The following is a 16609-nucleotide window of genomic DNA, read 5'->3' on the forward strand; positions in this document are numbered from 1 at the left end:
ACCCAAGCCCTGTTTAACCTGAGCTTTCTGACACCTGTGCTCTGCCCCGCTCAAATAAAACCTCTTGAAAATGGAAAACTTCATGTTTTCATGTTTTGTACTTCTGTGTGATGTTTAATAATATTACACATTCAAAAGTCTCAGGTGAGGGGTCAGACACAGCCACCTCTTCATTCATTGTCCAGCCCAGAGCAGCTGTGGCTGCCCCTGGATCCCTGGCAGTGCCAAAGGCCAGGCTGGACAGGGCTTGGAGCACCCTGGGACAATGGGAGGTGTCCCTGCCATGGCAGGGGGTGGCACTGGATGGGCTTTAAGGTCCCTCCCGACTCATTCTAGGATTTTGAAGTCATTCTTAGATGTCTGCCCAGCTCCCTCCAGGCTGAGCCAGCCCCACATGAGCACCCTGAACCTCCACCCCCAAAGAGCTGCAAATATTCCTTACTCAGAATAAGCTCACCCTAGCTGATCCCAAACATTAACCTTAAATTACTGTGATTCTTCTCAGAGATCTGAAATTAGATAATGTGATGTTGGATTCAGAAGGACACATTAAAATTGCTGATTTTGGAATGTGCAAGGAGCACATGTTAGATGGAGTAACAACCAGGACCTTCTGTGGCACTCCAGACTACATTGCACCAGAGGTAAACATTGACCCTTTCAAGAACCTTTTAGTCTCTTAAAGGAAATTGTACCACCACATTTTATACCACTGGGTTTGGATGGCTCGAACTCCAGATTCTCCATGGATGGCACCATTTAACTTCTGCAGGTATATTGGGTATATTTGTGAATTAATGCAATGTAATCAACGAGACTATTCACTATTTTAAGAAATACCTAGTTAATTGAAAAGCTAACTTTCTGTGAGATAAGATTTTGCTCATTCTAGCAAAAAACTTAAAAAAAAACCAGGCTCACCAACTTCTGATCTTAAATTTGTAGCCTGGAAATATTATTATACCAAACTTTGCAATTTGTGACGTTATACAAACATCATGGGTGTTGCTGAGATCAGCAAATATTTCACTGGGAGCAAACAATGCTGCTTTACTCTACTCCTCCATAGGTTCACACAGCTGCCAGCACACATTTATTGAAAGGATTATTTGGCATTTTCAGGAAATCACAAACCACTCACTGGTTTTTGGGAAGGGACTCATGAGGTCTTGACGCTTTTTGCAGACTTCTCTGTAAAACCACCATGGTCTCCTCCAGGCCATGTCCTGCAGGTGCTGCACAGGTGCCACGAGTTGCTGCTCCTCACCTCAGGAAAGCACCTGTCATGGAATGCCTCTTCCAAAAGCTGAGAGAGCAAGCCTTGAGTGGAGTTGTTGTAATAAATCCATAATTTACCTTGAGTTTTCCATGACTTGGCCATACCTGTGCAGCTTTCAAGCCACTGAAAATGACATTGAAGCCTGAACCAACTGCAGTGGGTCTAAAATGAAAACATGATCATGAGAAGCCCAGTTGTGCTTTAAGGCACTGGGATAAATACGAGCTTAGAGTTAAGACTTTGAGTCTGGATATGATTTATATTTCAGTAGTTGAGGTCTAAAGAATTGAAAACAAGCACATGTGGTGATTTGGATATAATTCAAATACATGAATATTAAAATCTGGTCTTTGTGCATACTGAGCTTTCAAAAGTCTTGATTTGTTTGGCAGCAAATTTGATGCAAGAGGCTGGATCCTGATCCAAGAGACTCAGTTGTTCACTGGGTAGTGAGCAAGAGGCAGCTCTGGCTGGAGCATTTCTGGCTGTAATTGAATGTTTATTGGAATAGCGGAGATTTATACACAGACAAGTAAATTAGTGTCTAAGGTGAATTTTGTCATCTCTGTGAAATTGGAATGAAAAATAGTTTGGTTTTTTTTCCCGGTTGCTAATTCATGCTTTTCAGAGTGAAATATTGTGTATTATACGCCCTTGTTTTTTTACCATTTGCTGTTGCTTGCAGCAGGATATCAGAACCAGAGTAGTATTTAATTTTCTTCTGTCAAAACATAAATTAAGCCAATATTACAAATTAAAGTGTCCTTTCTGTGGCAATTGTCTTGTGCCAGTTAATGCCAAAGAACATTTTGTCAATACCAGAATGCTCAGTGTGGCTCAATTCTGGAGCAAATTATTTTACTTTATTTGAAAATTTCATATAAAGAAATAAACCTTTTACCAAAACATCCAGTAAGTGAGAGAAAATTAGTCTGTTATCTTACAAACAGATTTGATTTTTTTTGTTTAATTGGCTGATTTCCTTTTGTCTCTGAAGACATTATTGTGACTGACAGTTTACTAACTAGTTCTGTGGTGAACTTCAGAGGAGGGTTCCTGTTTTGTTTGCAGGGGTGTTTCAGCCCATGTTTCCATGGGCTGAAAATTAGAAATCTCTAATAGATTTTCATGAGAATTCATTTGCACTGTCACATTCCCTGCTGGGTGGAGATAAAGGAGCTAAATCTAAATAAACTCTTGAAGGTATCTGGAGTAGAATCCTGTGAGTGGGCTGCACTCCAGCATGGAGAATGAGCTCTTTCAGCAGCATTTGGGGAAGAATGTGGTGACTCCCATGGGGCCTGAGGGAGCCCACGCTGCCTCTGCAGGACCTGCCCACAGATGCATCAGGGAGCACACAGCTGCCAGGACCCTGCAGGGACAGCTCAGCTGGGGTCCCCTGTCCCAGCTCTGCATGGAAAAGCAGAGGAATGCAGTGCTGCCTTCAGCAAAGTGAACCCCCCAATTTGGTGTGCTGCAAAATAATGTTTTCCCTTTCTTCTGAGTGGGAAAGTTGCCATTTGCTGTTACCTGGGTGTATAATGGGCTGGAATTATGGTTAATTTTCTTACGCTGTGCCATTTGAGGAGCGTGCAGAGGTTAAACGGGTGGGATCCCAGGTCTGACAGCTTCTCTCAGGCACAAAGTGGTTATCTTGTACAGAGTATTTCCTGATGTGCTGAACTTAAATATTTATGGTCAGAGTGGTAAAATAGCTGTGAAATCAATTAGTATTTTGTGTTTCCTTGACCAGTCAAGAGAGACAGGAGGAGATGGATGTCAAGAGGATTAGGGGGAAGGGATTCTGCCAGCACAGAACCCCACCATCAGCATCCCTGCAGCAGCCTCAGCGCTGATTCTGAATTTCAGAGGAATTCAAATTAGAGACTCCATTTCCCTTCTCTTCCATCTCATTGCCTCAAAACCTTCAGTTCCAACCTTGAATTTGCCAGGACTGTGGGAGGCAAATAGGTATTACAAAGATTTGGAAAGTGCATTTGACTGTTTCTTGTGATGGTAATATTTATTTCTTTTAATAACTGAGTTTTAACTTTTCTAGCAGACATCATATATGCTCACAAAATATTTCCTCTTTCCTCTGGGATACAATCTTTTCATCCCAACTGGCTACTAGCTGCAATGATCTAAACAGTCTTACAAATTGCTGATATTAATCTCTGTGTCCTGCTCTTAACTGTGCCTTCCTTGGAGGCAAAGTAGAGAAAAAAAGAAAAAAAAACAACTCCTTCTGCCAATTTTGCTTGATGAGAGAAATTCCTGAACGCTTTCTGAGTGCTGAAATCCACAGAACCTGGAAAGGCAGAAGCTCTTAATGCATGGCAATAGATGGGTAAAATGAGACATTTGAAATGCAAAAGGACATGAAAAAGGCAATAATTTAAATTAATGATGGAGAAGGAGGGGAAGAGAATGATCCCATCAGCTTTCCACTGCTGCCTGGCCAGTGAAAATCAGGAATCATAGGTGGAGGAGGGTGCAGTGCTTCATTTCTAGGGACAGGAACTCCCTCACTGCTGGGTCTGCTCTGCACACTCTGGTGAGACAGGACAGGTTCACATACCCCAACTGCTCTGATAGACACCAGAATTTGTACATGCAGATAGAATGACTTTGGCAGCTGCTGCAAGGCAGGCAGGGGTGGCTTTGAGTGCAGCAGCTGGGAGGTGGCACACGATGAAATCTGGGTGATGAGGAGGGAGCTACTGAAAATACCACGTTTAGAACTTGCTGACTTCGTACCAATGCATGTTTGACTGTACATTGAAGGCTCATCTGCTTCCTCCCACATGTAATTCCTCCCTTGAAGTGAGCATTCTTCCCTCTGGCTTGCACTTCCCAGTTAGTGCTGTGAGCAGCTCCCAGTCCGAGGAGTTTATCCGCGGGTTCCGCGCGGGACGTGGCGAACGGCTGGTCTGGGTTTCCCTGGAGCCACAGCCTCACCAGGCCCCAGCTGGTGATTCAACCTGGGGGTATTTAGATGGGATTAAAGGAAGAAAACTCCCCATGTGCAGCAGCAGACAGCGACAGCGCCACCTTTTCCTACACGGAGATAATTCACTGGAAAAGGTGTTGTCATTGCATTGCAGTGGGACTTTTGCAGCCTTGGTGGCTGTATTTATGTCTCAATTCCCACTCTTCCATCCTGGTCAGGGAGGTGTGTGCCAGCTCAGAGGGGCACTGCTATGCTCATCAGATGTGGCATCAAACAGCAGAAAAATTGGAGTGATTCTGACCATCCATTGGAGCTTTTTCCATGTTAATTCTGCCTCTCCTGATGATTCTGTTTGATATTCTTCCCCAAAGGCAGATTTCATAGGGGAGGTTGCAGTTCCTGATGGGAATGCTCTTTAGAGAAGACCCCAGCCTTGACTCATCTCTTGCTGGAGAAAAATCAGCATTGTTGAGTCTGTGCTTTGCTGCAACTTTCACTGTAGGACATTGCATTGCAGCTTTTAAGTGATTTCCTCCTCTCAATAATCCCATCAAACTCCTTCACAACAGGGACAGAAGTGCACTGTGGGCTCCTGGACAGACCTGGCTGCCAGGTACAGAACCTTGGCAGTGCGGCAGCATTTTCTTTCTCACTGCTGTGGATCCATTGTTTCTCATTTGCTAATTGAAAGAAGCTGTTCCTCCCAAAACCACATACCTGGACTGCACTTGTTGTACAAAACGTTCTGCCCTTACAAATCAATGACCTGAAAAATACCCTCTTTTTATATAAAATATTCTTTTCCATAAGGCAGGAAGACATTGTCAGAGAAGGACTGAGGATGAAATGTTTTGTCATTTTCTGTGTGTAAAGGCCAGTATTTTTCCTGGATGAAACTTTGAAAGTGTTTGGTGTTTCAAAAGGCAATATTGATTTAATAAATCAAAAGGCAGGAACTTACTGGTGATGGAAATGAAGGGAGAGTAACCAAGTATGTCACTATAAGATTAAATTAATGTCCCAAATATATATTTTTAAGCCCATATTACTGCTAAGAGACAGCTAATATGGACTGCCTTTATGTAGGGTCTTCCAGATGAGAATCTTGTTATTATCTCTGCTTGTCTAATACATTCCAAAGCACAATTGATTTTGAAATCCTTTGGTTAGAAACATTGCAGTAATTTTTAAATTATGTGCTGCTGTATCTCGGGCAAGGACATATATCCACACAGAGACCATAATTTTATTTAGTAGCCAGGCAGTCCTGCTTTATTGCACTGGTGACTCACTATTTTCCTGAGCAACTGCAGAACTTGGCAGTTAAACTTCTCTTTCAGACTACTAAAAAATTTAGGATGTGTGATGTGTACTTGACTGGGCAATTTATTTCACAAAGCATAAAAACACGAGCAAACAGGAAGATGAAATGCAAGCCCCTCTGGAGCGCTGACTGCCTCAGTTCCCTGCTCATTCCAGAGGAGTTGAAGGCTCTGATGCTGCCTTCAGCGGGGATGGGCAGGGAGTGGCATGTCCTGCATCACTTCACAATGCACAGTATCCCTTCACAGTTGTTTAGAAAGATCTGAGGAACATCTGCACCTCCAAACTCCTCCACGCCATCACCAAATGCAGCTCTTCAATAAATGAACTCTGATCTCTGAGGAGGCCCTGATTAAAGAGGATGACGCAGGAGGTGACCTGGGTGCTGCTGGCACTTGCAGCCTTTTCCTGTGTCAGAACTCAATTTGTACTGCTCTGTGAGTCAGGTGTGAACCCAGAGCATGGAAAATACTTGACATTTCCTTTAGTCTGAACAGCAGAACCTCCTTTCTTTTTGGTGTAGCTGGTATTTTGTCCTGAGTATCACAATCACGCAGCTTGGGAAAACTTAACTGAGTTTTTTTGAGTTTTGCTCTTTTCCTAAGTTTTGATTCCTTTTACAGCAGAACAGAAATATAAAAATTGAAAAGAAAGGTTTAATAATTGATAGTCCATAAGTTAAGTGAGCCTCATGACTTCAGACTTTGACACAAACAGTTGGGATAAGGGTTTTGCTTTGTCTCCTACATTGTGCTGCCGTACTTCCTCCTTTGCCCTCAAATGCACATCCCAGGAAATCTCTGAGCTGTATTTTCCAAAATATCAGGGTACCAAGGGTGTGGGTGGGTTTAGCCTAACACTTGCAAAACAATCTAACTCCCACTGAAACCCGTGATTAGCTGGAGTGAGGATTACAGGATTGTCTTTCTGGCCTTTTTCAAGGAAATCTGTCCTTCTCTGCATGTCACACATGTACCTAATGCACCACAAGGCTGGGGTTAGTTAACACAGGCGTTTTTCCTTTGTTTGTTTTTTGTGATTATGCAGATTATTGCTTACCAGCCCTATGGGAAGTCTGTGGATTGGTGGGCATATGGTGTGCTGCTCTATGAGATGTTGGCTGGCCAGGTAAGCTTCCCCCTCCTGTGCTTGCTGTGACCTCCTCCTGCTCCCCAAGGCTGCTCTGTTTCAAGGCTCCCTAAAGGTTTAGACCATTACAGGATTGGATTGAAGCCTTTCATTCTGCTGTTATCTCCTTGTACTCTTGACTGACTCAACTGAGAATGTATTTAGGCTTTAAGCTCTTTATGTTGCACCCACATAATCAAGCTCTGCCTTTGAATACGGCTCCTTTGTACTGCAATAATGTTATAAATAGCCATCTTCAGGATTGAAAGGGAGACACTTGAGCGGGAAAATGCATGTCAAGTGGAAGAAATACCATTTAGGAGTTTGAAACCACAGGGAAGCATAATAAGAGTGTGGATAAGCTCTGCATTGCAGTTAAATCCCAGGAATACAGTTTTTGTACTGTATGTCCTGGGGGTAAAATATGGGTCTCAGCGCTTGGAAATATGCTCAGTTACAGACCTCTCATTCTGCACAGTTAATGAAAGGCTGCTCTCTGAGTCACTCGGGTGGGGAAGCAACACTGTGCTGCAAAAAATGGCAGATAAGCACCAACTTAAAGGAGCTCTGTTAGTCTTGAGTTGAAAAAGACTCCTGCAATTGGCTTTCAGTGAGTGGTAGGTAAAGGCAGGCATTTCCCAAGCTTAAAACATACATTTGTAACAAATACCCTTAAGAGTTTCTCTGCAGAATTCCAGTGGACATTTAAAAAGTTTTCGTGTGCAGCAACTGCAACTGTTAACACTTGCAGGCTGAATTGCAAATATTTGCCATCTGAATGCTTTGGAGGAAAGGAGATTTACCATTAGCTGGGTCTTGCACAGGCCCATATCCTGGGGATTTATCCATGGGCACTTTCCCACCCCTGTATTTTAAAATATAGTGCAGCCCTTTCTTGGGATAGTCTCAGAAGCAGAATCTACAACCATGACATAAAACAAACTGGAGTTTAACTGGAATCAAGTGAGGCATGGATATACCTTAGCACCAGGTAATTGAAAGTTATTCTCCAAACTTCACCCTTTGAAGTATTTTGCCTGTCTGGTGCACAGTAGCTTTAAAAACTGATTAAAGTTGATGACAGAGATAATCCTGCACACATTTCATTAACCTGGCTGCCATTCTGGGGACAGAAATGAACATTCCTCCTTGATTTTAATCTGACACTGTCAAACACTAAGCTTCTGGGTCAGCAGATATCCAGGCTGCAGATTGCTGTGAGTTTGGGAGGTGTTCCTGGACCAGGAGCACTGCTGTATAAGGATCTCTTTGGGCATGGTGTTGTCATGCTATTTCATAAAAAGTAGAGAATTTAAAAGGAAGACTCAGTAAGTTACTCACTTTTGATTTATTTTCAACAGCCTCCATTTGATGGGGAAGATGAAGATGAGCTATTCCAGTCCATAATGGAGCATAATGTTTCCTACCCAAAATCACTGTCCAAAGAAGCAGTCTCCATCTGCAAGGGGGTGAGATAAAATGTTATTTATCATTAAGTTCCTTTTTGGCAATCCTTGTGAGTCACTGGGCTTGCCTGGCTCTGACACAGCACTGTAGTATTTTAAAGTGCAACTTCTGTCAGGCAGTGCTGAGCTGTGTTGTCACTTGATGGCACTGGTAAGTGCTGGGCTCTTCCCGCTGTGCCTGCTTGTTTTATGGGAAGAACAAATGTCAGAATCAGTGGCTGCCAAATCCAGAGCAGAATTTATAAACAGGACCATGGTGTGAAGAGTCTCCCCCTGCTTTGCCTCTTGAGCCACAGCAGCACAACCCCGATTCTGCAGGGTGAGATTTCTCAGCTTGGCTGGAGGTGCTCCAGCCAGTCCTCAGCCCAGAATGCCTAATGACAGGATCAGAGCATGGGAGTTCAGGAGAATAATTTTTAAATGCAGGTGAAGATGAGCTTATGTGAAAATCTTTAGCATAAATGCAAGGAAACCGTAAGGAAATTCTGACCCAGTGGTGCCCGTGTGGCCTAAAATTGGTCTTAGATACTAAATTTTTTTTTTTTTTTAACTTTTGAGGAAAATAATAGATTTGGCTTCAGGGGATTAGCTTAGGAAAAAAGAATTCATTTGATTTTCCTTTGATTCCATGTGATTCTCCAGAGTACCATCAGTCTGCAGATTTTCCAATCTACCGCCTGTTATGGGTTATTTGATGTCTGACTTGCACTGATAAAACACCACTGCACTTAGTTAATTTGGTATTTACATTCTTCCTATCTTTTTCAACCATTTATGAAGTATGATACATGAGCTGGATATTAGTCCATTAAAGAAAATCGTCAAGGAAAAGGTGTTTGGAACAAGAAGGTAAAATGAAAGACCATGCTAATTTTGGAGCTTATCCCAGTGTAGGTGTGCTGGCCAACAAAAAATAAACATGATGTATTTTTGTAAAGTACATTGAGATTGCTGCCTTGTCGTGCCAATCGCGTATTCAAACAGCACAGTCTGAACCTGATGAAATTGCCCTGTTTTCAGCTCCCCTGTTTGCTGCTTCTGTGTGCTCATGTCAAGGGAGGGCAGAAAGCTAAAATTACCCTACACCTTGAGATTTTGGGCAAGTGTCTGTGATACTGACATGTTCTTCATCTGCTAAACTGACAAATTGATCTCAGGTTTCAGTGGGAGTTTTTCCTGAGCTAAGAAGTCAATATGAGAAGGTTTCTGACCCTTGCAGTCTGTGGTAGCTCAGCAATCCCAAGACTGGGAACCATTGGGCAAGACAAACGTGCCCACTCTGCTCTTGGAATTGATTTGTCTGCTTGACTTACATTCCACTGATTGAGAGTTTGTTGGTTTTGGTAAATGCAGCAACTTTGGAAAGAATTAAAACTACTGGAATCAATACTCCCATTTTCTTTTATCACCTACTGTTAAAGCAAGGGGTTTGGAAAAGGTAAGAAAAATGGGAAGGTTGCTGTTAATCTTAAAGAAGGCTGTGATTCCTGCCCAGTGCACAGCTGCTTCCCAAACCTGCTTAGAGTCACTTTTATTTTAGGTTCAAAATTGGAATCAGATCAACTCAACATTTGGAAGGAGACTAAAGTGGTACTGAGGTTTTAAGAAGATCTGTTGAGGTATCACTCCCAGCAGTACATTAATCACATATAATTTAAACAGAGCTTTAAAAAGTCCCCACGAAACTGGAAGTGAGAATTTAATGCTGCATTGCACAATTCCCAATGTACACACCAATTGGAAAATGCTGAGGAACTTGTTAATTAGGGAGCACATTCCAGTTTCTAATCACGCCAGTCTGGTGGATTTGGGGCTGGTTTGTTTCCCCAAGTCTGTTTAATCTCTGTAACTGGGTATAGTATTGACCAGGATGTCATTAAGAATGCAAGGGAAGAAACACAGATTAGATGTTGTCAGCTGGGTGCCAAAGAATTGGAGGCTCTGTAATGAGATGTCTTGAACAAGCCCCAGAAAAATGAAATGGGAGTGTGGGGGGATTGTACTTCATGGAGCCTTAGTGCATTGGAATTTATGATGTTTAATTGATTGTTGAGATAGGCCAGGAGCTGTTCTGAAGGTCTGTAAGACTGAACTGAGAGACTGGAGGTGAAATTCAGGAGTGAGTTGTGACAGCAGAGATGGCAGCATGTCCTGGGCACCACCTGCACCTCCAGCAGCAACCTCTGCCCAGTGGGAAAAATTTCCCCAGTGCAGCCCCTAATTTTGCTGCTGATTTGCTGTCTCCAGTGATGAAGCAAGAAAATTCTTAAAAAATTTCATTTTAGCTTTTCTAAACAATTTTATTAGCAGTGTGTATCTTCAGGAGAGGAGCAAGAGCACTGCAGGCAGGGGAAAGTCCCTCTCACTTTCCTTCCAGCATTAAACCGAATCATTTGGTGTTTTCTTCCCAACAGCTAATGACTAAACATCCAGCAAAACGCCTTGGCTGTGGCCTGGAAGGTGAAAGAGACATCAGGGAACACGCTTTCTTCCGGAGAATTGACTGGGAGAAATTGGAGAACAGAGAGATTCAGCCACCTTTCAAACCTAAAGTGGTGAGTGAGGTGCCAGAGGTCCAGATGCCTCACTGTCCCATCTGGGTCACCAAAACTGATGCCTTAAGGAGCTGGAGCAGAGGCTAGATGGAGTTATGGGGAATAAAGAGGGTATTTATTGAAGAGCTTCAAAGGCCACACCCTGGCAGTACCAGAGCCACAGCTGTGGCTCTGCCTGGATGGTTCCAAGATGGAAGCAAAAGAGGGCTTGGTCACAAGATCTCACATTTTTATAAGTTTTGGTCCATTCGCATATTGGAGTTCATTGTCCAGTTACAGCTCCAGTCCATGCAGTCCCATCCTGCTTGTTTTTCTCTCTTCAGCCCACACTGTTTGTGCTCTTGTCCTTGGTGCCCAGCTGGAGAAGGAATTGTTTTGTCTCCCTGCTCTGTGCAGAGAGCTCACCATCCCTCATATGAAGCCCAGACCCACACACTAAAGCAGCACAGAATGTGAAAAATAGAAAAAGCTAAAACCTGAGGCATCATTTCCCTCACTGACTGTGGCTGCAGCCCTACTCCCCGAGGGGTGGGGTTGCTGCTGCAGATCTGGAGCATGGCTGAAATGAGGCCATTTGATGAGGGCAGAGCTGTCTGTGAGGCTGCTCATGCTTTGGTGTAACCTGGGGAACTTTATGCCTTGCAAAAAAGCCTCACAGTGTTTTGAGCCCTGCCTGGATGGGCACACACCATGTGAGGAGCTGAACACAGGGAAAACTGGCACATCCACATCAGCCACTTGAGGCTGGTCATAAATGTGGTTAACTGTCTCCTCTGAGCAACATCTAAAGTCAAGATCTGACTGAGGGATTTGGATTAGAGGGGTGAGTTTCTCCATGGCTAGCTGCCCAGCACAGGGGCTTTTATTCGCCATCCTACAGCAATGTCTGCTCAGTTTGCAAGATTAATCCCTGGTTTATTTTCCATGTTTATTACTGGTTTGGACATGTATCTACAGGAACATCTTAGAAATCCAAGCAAGTGGAAAGATGTCCTTACCCTGAAGGCTGTTTGCATAATAGAATTGGAAGAGCTTTGCTTGTTGAGCCAGAATTTCTTTCAGCATGTACTGTGCTTCACTGACAGGCAAAGAGAAGAGTTTGCACACAAGAACACAAGTTTAAGGAACAGCTGTAAATTGTTATGTCCTAACATTGAATCTTTCTTCTCTAACCCTTTTATTTTTCAGCTGAGAATCCTGGCTGGCTTTAGCACTTCAGGTGTAGGATGACTGCTCTTTACACTAATTTATTTGCCAATACAGACACACCAGTATCTGTCACGAATTAATGAACAGAGGGACACCAATACCTGAATTATTCTTCACTTTTTTCATACAAATTACTTTTTCGCATGAACAGGAAGAGAGTTGAAGCTGAGAAGGGTGTTTATTGCTAAAGGAAATACCTTTTTGCTATGGTGTGGATTTTGCAGGCCAGGAAGGGTGTAAATAAGTGAAGAACTTGTGTGGTGCTGCCAGCCCTGCCCAACCCTTCCCCAGAGCTGACTGTGCAAAGGGGAGCTCATAGAGCTTATTTTATTTGAGATGTTTCTTACATGCTTCTCAAGTCAAATTTAAAGCTGATCATAAAGCAGATCTACCTTCACATCTGTAAATTTTACTAGCTCAGGACCTGAGTGCTTAGACTCTCCTTGAAGTTAAAATTCACACCAGCATGAAGGTGCTAAAAGCTTGAAGTGTGGTCTGGTTCCATCGGAGCTTCCTGGCAGATCCTGGCTGCTCCTTAGAGCAGCTGTGCTCTGTCTCCCTGGTTATCATGACCTGGTTTGTTTGCACAGGCTGCTGTTAAAATACACCGAGGCAGATTCACACGGAGCCCAACTCTCCTGACAAAACTAACTTCAAATCCAAGCCCAGTATTTACATACCCTATGCACAACTCATTTATGGTGATTGCTGATTCTGCTTGTATCAGTGTCATACAGTTATAGAATCCTTTAGGTTGGAAAAGACCTTTAAATTCATCGAGTTCCAGCCATTATCCCAGAACTGCCAAGCCCACCACTAACGCATGTCCCTAAACACCACATCTACACAAGTTTTAAATCCCTCCAGGGATGGATACTGATTTTAGAAAGCAAAAAACACACAGTCCTTAATCTGTTTGAAGATACGGATGTATTTATAGGCTTTGTTTGGGGTGATACTTTTTGGGAAATCTTTATAGGTGCATCTTCTCTAGGAAGTGCTTTCCCGCAGGAATAATCCTGCTGCTTCCACAATCCTCACTTGAACACAGAGCTGCAGATTTTGGGTCAGCAGTTGGGTGCTGTAAATAGCATGTTCCCTTCCAGACTGACATTTCACAGGTTATAGGCATAGACTGATTATTTGGCAAGGACATTTTACTCGAATTTCCAAGTTTAGGGGTTTGAGGAGTCCTGTAATTTCAGTTGTACTCTAATACTGCTTTAAGGTTCAGTGCTACTCTTTAATGTGAAAACAAATACATCATTGAACATACAAATTTATTTATCAGCTACTCTGTTTGCACCCAAAATATACCCATATTTTGTATTATTTATTTCTTAGCCTCTACTAGCATAAGCAATGTGAGACACCTAATGGTCTCAGGAACTTGGGGTTCAATGTCCAGCTTGTTTTATTACTTTTCACTTGCTGAAAAAAAGAAGAGGGAAAAAATTTAAAAAGAAAGAAAATAGCATAATTTTGTTGCAGGTTGATGCTTCTCTGTAGAACACCTTTTTAGCAAAAATTTCCTTTTTAGCAATAAAAAAAATATCCTTTTGTGGCTGCTCTGAGCTGGCTGTTGTGCCTCTAAATTAATTCGACTTAATTTGGGGCTTCATGCCAATAATTCAGAGGTTTTCTCCTTGGCAAAGTTCAGCTCTTTCCAGAGATTCTGTCCCAAAATGCAGAGGCTCAGTGGGCACCAGGGCATTCGATGAGAGGTGCAGAACCCAGGGTGGAGAGAGCAGAGCCCCGTTAGCTTGACCGTGGTGCAGTGTCCCTGTGCTGGTGTTCTTCCAAGGCTGGACAAGTGTCCTCTGTGAGCACTGGGCTCCAGAACCTGAGCTCGTGGTCTGAAATAGGAGCCAACATGTGCCCGAGGCAGCAGAAGTTCTTTGCAGCTCAGCTCAGATGGCAGGGCCAGCCCAGCACCTGCCAGGTGCTCTGTGGGAAGGTTGGAAACTCTGCCTGGGCTGTTTCCAAACCTCTCACTCCGAATCCCCTCAGTGGGCCCCTCTCCAGTACATCCTCCTACAAATGCACAGATTTACTCATGTTGTATTAATTCAGAAAAAAAATCAATATTTAATATTGGTCTATTGTACAAGCCATATTCTGCCCTTTCCGAGTTATCCTCTGAGTCTGAAGATAGTAAAGGAATTTTGCCCTTTACATCCACATTCAGGGATGTTGAAGGGATGGATAGAGAGGAAAGGGCGAGGAGCAATGGGAAGAAACATTCATTGCCTTGATCTCACACCTGCTTTGTCCAAAGATCTGTTCCAGTAATTTTGAGATAAGCACACTTACCAGTTTCCTCCTCACCTCTCCACAATATTCAATGCTTGATTTTCCTCAAAAATTCTTTCTTTTCTTGCACATAAGCTAATTTCCTTCTGGTACCACCTTCCTATTTTTAAGCATGCTTCTGGTCATACCTCTGCTTATCAAGTCTTTTCTGCATTCCTCAGAACTCTTCTTTCTACAAACCTGATTTCCATTGTTTTCTGTTCTGAAGGAGCTGTGCTCAGGCTGTAGCTGTATTTAACCCCATTCTAGGCTGGACTTTGCCCAAAAATGAGTCTCTTAAGAAAATAAAGGAGGAAACCTGTGACAGCAAGTTTTGGAACAAGGACCTGTCCCGGAATGTGCTCCTTGCCCAGCCCTCCTGCCATCCCAAGGACTGAGACCCTGCTATAATTTATGAATTCATAGGAGTTCACTGAATTTATGGGAATTTATGAATTTATAAGTAAAATAAATTTACGAATTTATAGGAATTCAGGAGTTCAAAGCCTGTTCAGTGAAGACTCAAAGCACATAAATTAATTGCAGTAAGCTTTTTGCAGGCTATAAAGGAAACAGACACTAACACAAAAAATTTAATTTTGTACGATAATGCTTTTAAAAAGAATGAAACAACTTGACAAAGAAAGTATCTCTTGCCAGCATATGTTTATCAAAATATTTCCTTCTTCCTTTTGTATCGTGGTAATGCTGAATATTTAAGCTCTTTATCTCGTCACCTCATGCTGATGGATGGAAACCTTTCTGACTGCTTTTTATCAGGATTCAGCTATTAAAACTTCACTATTGGTCTGGGCTTCTTTTGTCGAAATATCTAAAAAGAAAATTTTCCCTCAGCTACTCATAAGAAACGAGGGAAAGCCTTGCATGTATCCTGACAACTCTGCTGTTGTATTGCTGACTTTTTTCAGCCTGTTTTTCTCCTTTTCCCTTCCCTTGCAGTGCGGCAAAGGGGCTGAAAACTTCGATAAGTTCTTCACACGAGGACAGCCGGTGTTGACGCCTCCAGATCAGCTGGTCATTGCCAACATAGACCAAACAGATTTTGAAGGGTTCTCTTACGTCAACCCCCAGTTCGTGCACCCCCTTGTAGAAAATGTAGCATGAAACAGCAGAACAAATCCCGCAGTGGGGAGCAGTTGTAACCCTACAATTTTTAGGCTTTTGCCTCGTTGATTCCATTTGGGCCTGGAAATTGTAGGGTTAGAGGGTGGAAGATGAGGGAAGGGCCACTTAGTCAGGATTTGGGCTTTGCAGCAGCAATGTTGTCTTAACAGGAGCTAAATTAGTGTACGGTGCCCACTTTTTCTTCCAGAAGTCACCACTGACTTGTTGAAACTTACCCATGTTTTGGTACGTTCTATATTTTGTAACTTCCGACTGTCCTTTTGCTCCCTTTTCCACTCCATTGTGTTGGAAAAATATCTAACACGGGGTCTGAATGAGAAGCCACCTTGAGTATTTATTTATTCCTTGGGGGTGGATGCTGGGAGATGGGAGCTCCTCCCCATGCTCCTGGGGACTTCAGGGGCAGCACCAGAGCCTGAGCAGGGTCAGCTCCAGGGGGGAAAGGTATTGCAAAAACATCACTGAGTTTGCAAAATATCGCAGGGGAAAAAAAATACTTGGGAATGGGTGGGGAGGGGGATGAAATCAAATTACACCCCAAGGCTTGGCGAACCGATCCTGTAAAATCCCAAAGAAAAACGCTGGGGTGGTGGCCACGTTTCTAGGATTTATGCTAGGAGGAGCATGTGATAAACTTGAGGGTGACATTTTGTCTTTAATAATAATAATAATAATGATAATAGTAATAATTTTAATAATACTTTTGTGAATTTTTAATCTCCATGAGATTATTCTGTGATCCAGGGTGCCATTGTCTGTTCAGTTGGTTTCATTTACACCACTCCTCGAGTTTACTGTTAACTGGTTCTAATACCAATATTTTACTATGAAATTTATTAACCTGGAATGTAAAACAAAACTGTAATTCCTTATATCTTATTTACATGTGTTTATTTATAGTCTGCAGTGTAGGACAGTAAATTGAAGAAATCATCATGTATACTAAATTAACAAAAAATGCAGCCCCAAGTGACTTCCTGATTTCTTCAGAATAACTCATGAAAATCAAGTGAGATTTAGTCTTAAATAATCCATTTTAATTCAGAAAACTTTGGGCTGTAAAATAATCAAGCCTGAAAGAAGCAGCACCTAAAACTCGTTTTATTGATAGAAGGGAATTTAATACGTTTTACATATGCTTCATGCAATGAATTTTGCATGTTTAGTAATAACTCTTAATAATAAGGGTTAATAATAAGCAGATCTATATTATTGACATAATCATATCAAGCATAAAGAGTATTATTAAAATTTTATA

The 16609-nt window shown here is 42.5% G+C and overlaps 1 protein-coding gene across 2 annotated transcripts in view; it reads left to right on the top strand.

The window, feature by feature from the left end:
• Positions 1-15517, top strand: part of PRKCA (protein kinase C alpha) — a 140437-nt gene extending 124920 nt beyond the window's left edge. For both annotated transcript variants that reach the window (XM_068210018.1, XM_068210019.1), the window contains 5 exons: positions 506-644; positions 6603-6683; positions 8045-8152; positions 10564-10704; positions 15166-15517. In XM_068210018.1, coding sequence (XP_068066119.1) covers positions 506-644; positions 6603-6683; positions 8045-8152; positions 10564-10704; positions 15166-15330 — 634 coding nt within the window. In that variant the 3' untranslated portion in view covers positions 15331-15517. The remainder of the gene's footprint in view (positions 1-505; positions 645-6602; positions 6684-8044; positions 8153-10563; positions 10705-15165) is intronic.
• Positions 15518-16609: the final 1092 nt, after the last annotated feature.

The sequence above is a fragment of the Anomalospiza imberbis genome, chromosome 19 (assembly GCF_031753505.1).
Source record: "Anomalospiza imberbis isolate Cuckoo-Finch-1a 21T00152 chromosome 19, ASM3175350v1, whole genome shotgun sequence".
In the NCBI taxonomy this organism is placed as follows: domain Eukaryota; kingdom Metazoa; phylum Chordata; class Aves; order Passeriformes; family Viduidae; genus Anomalospiza; species Anomalospiza imberbis.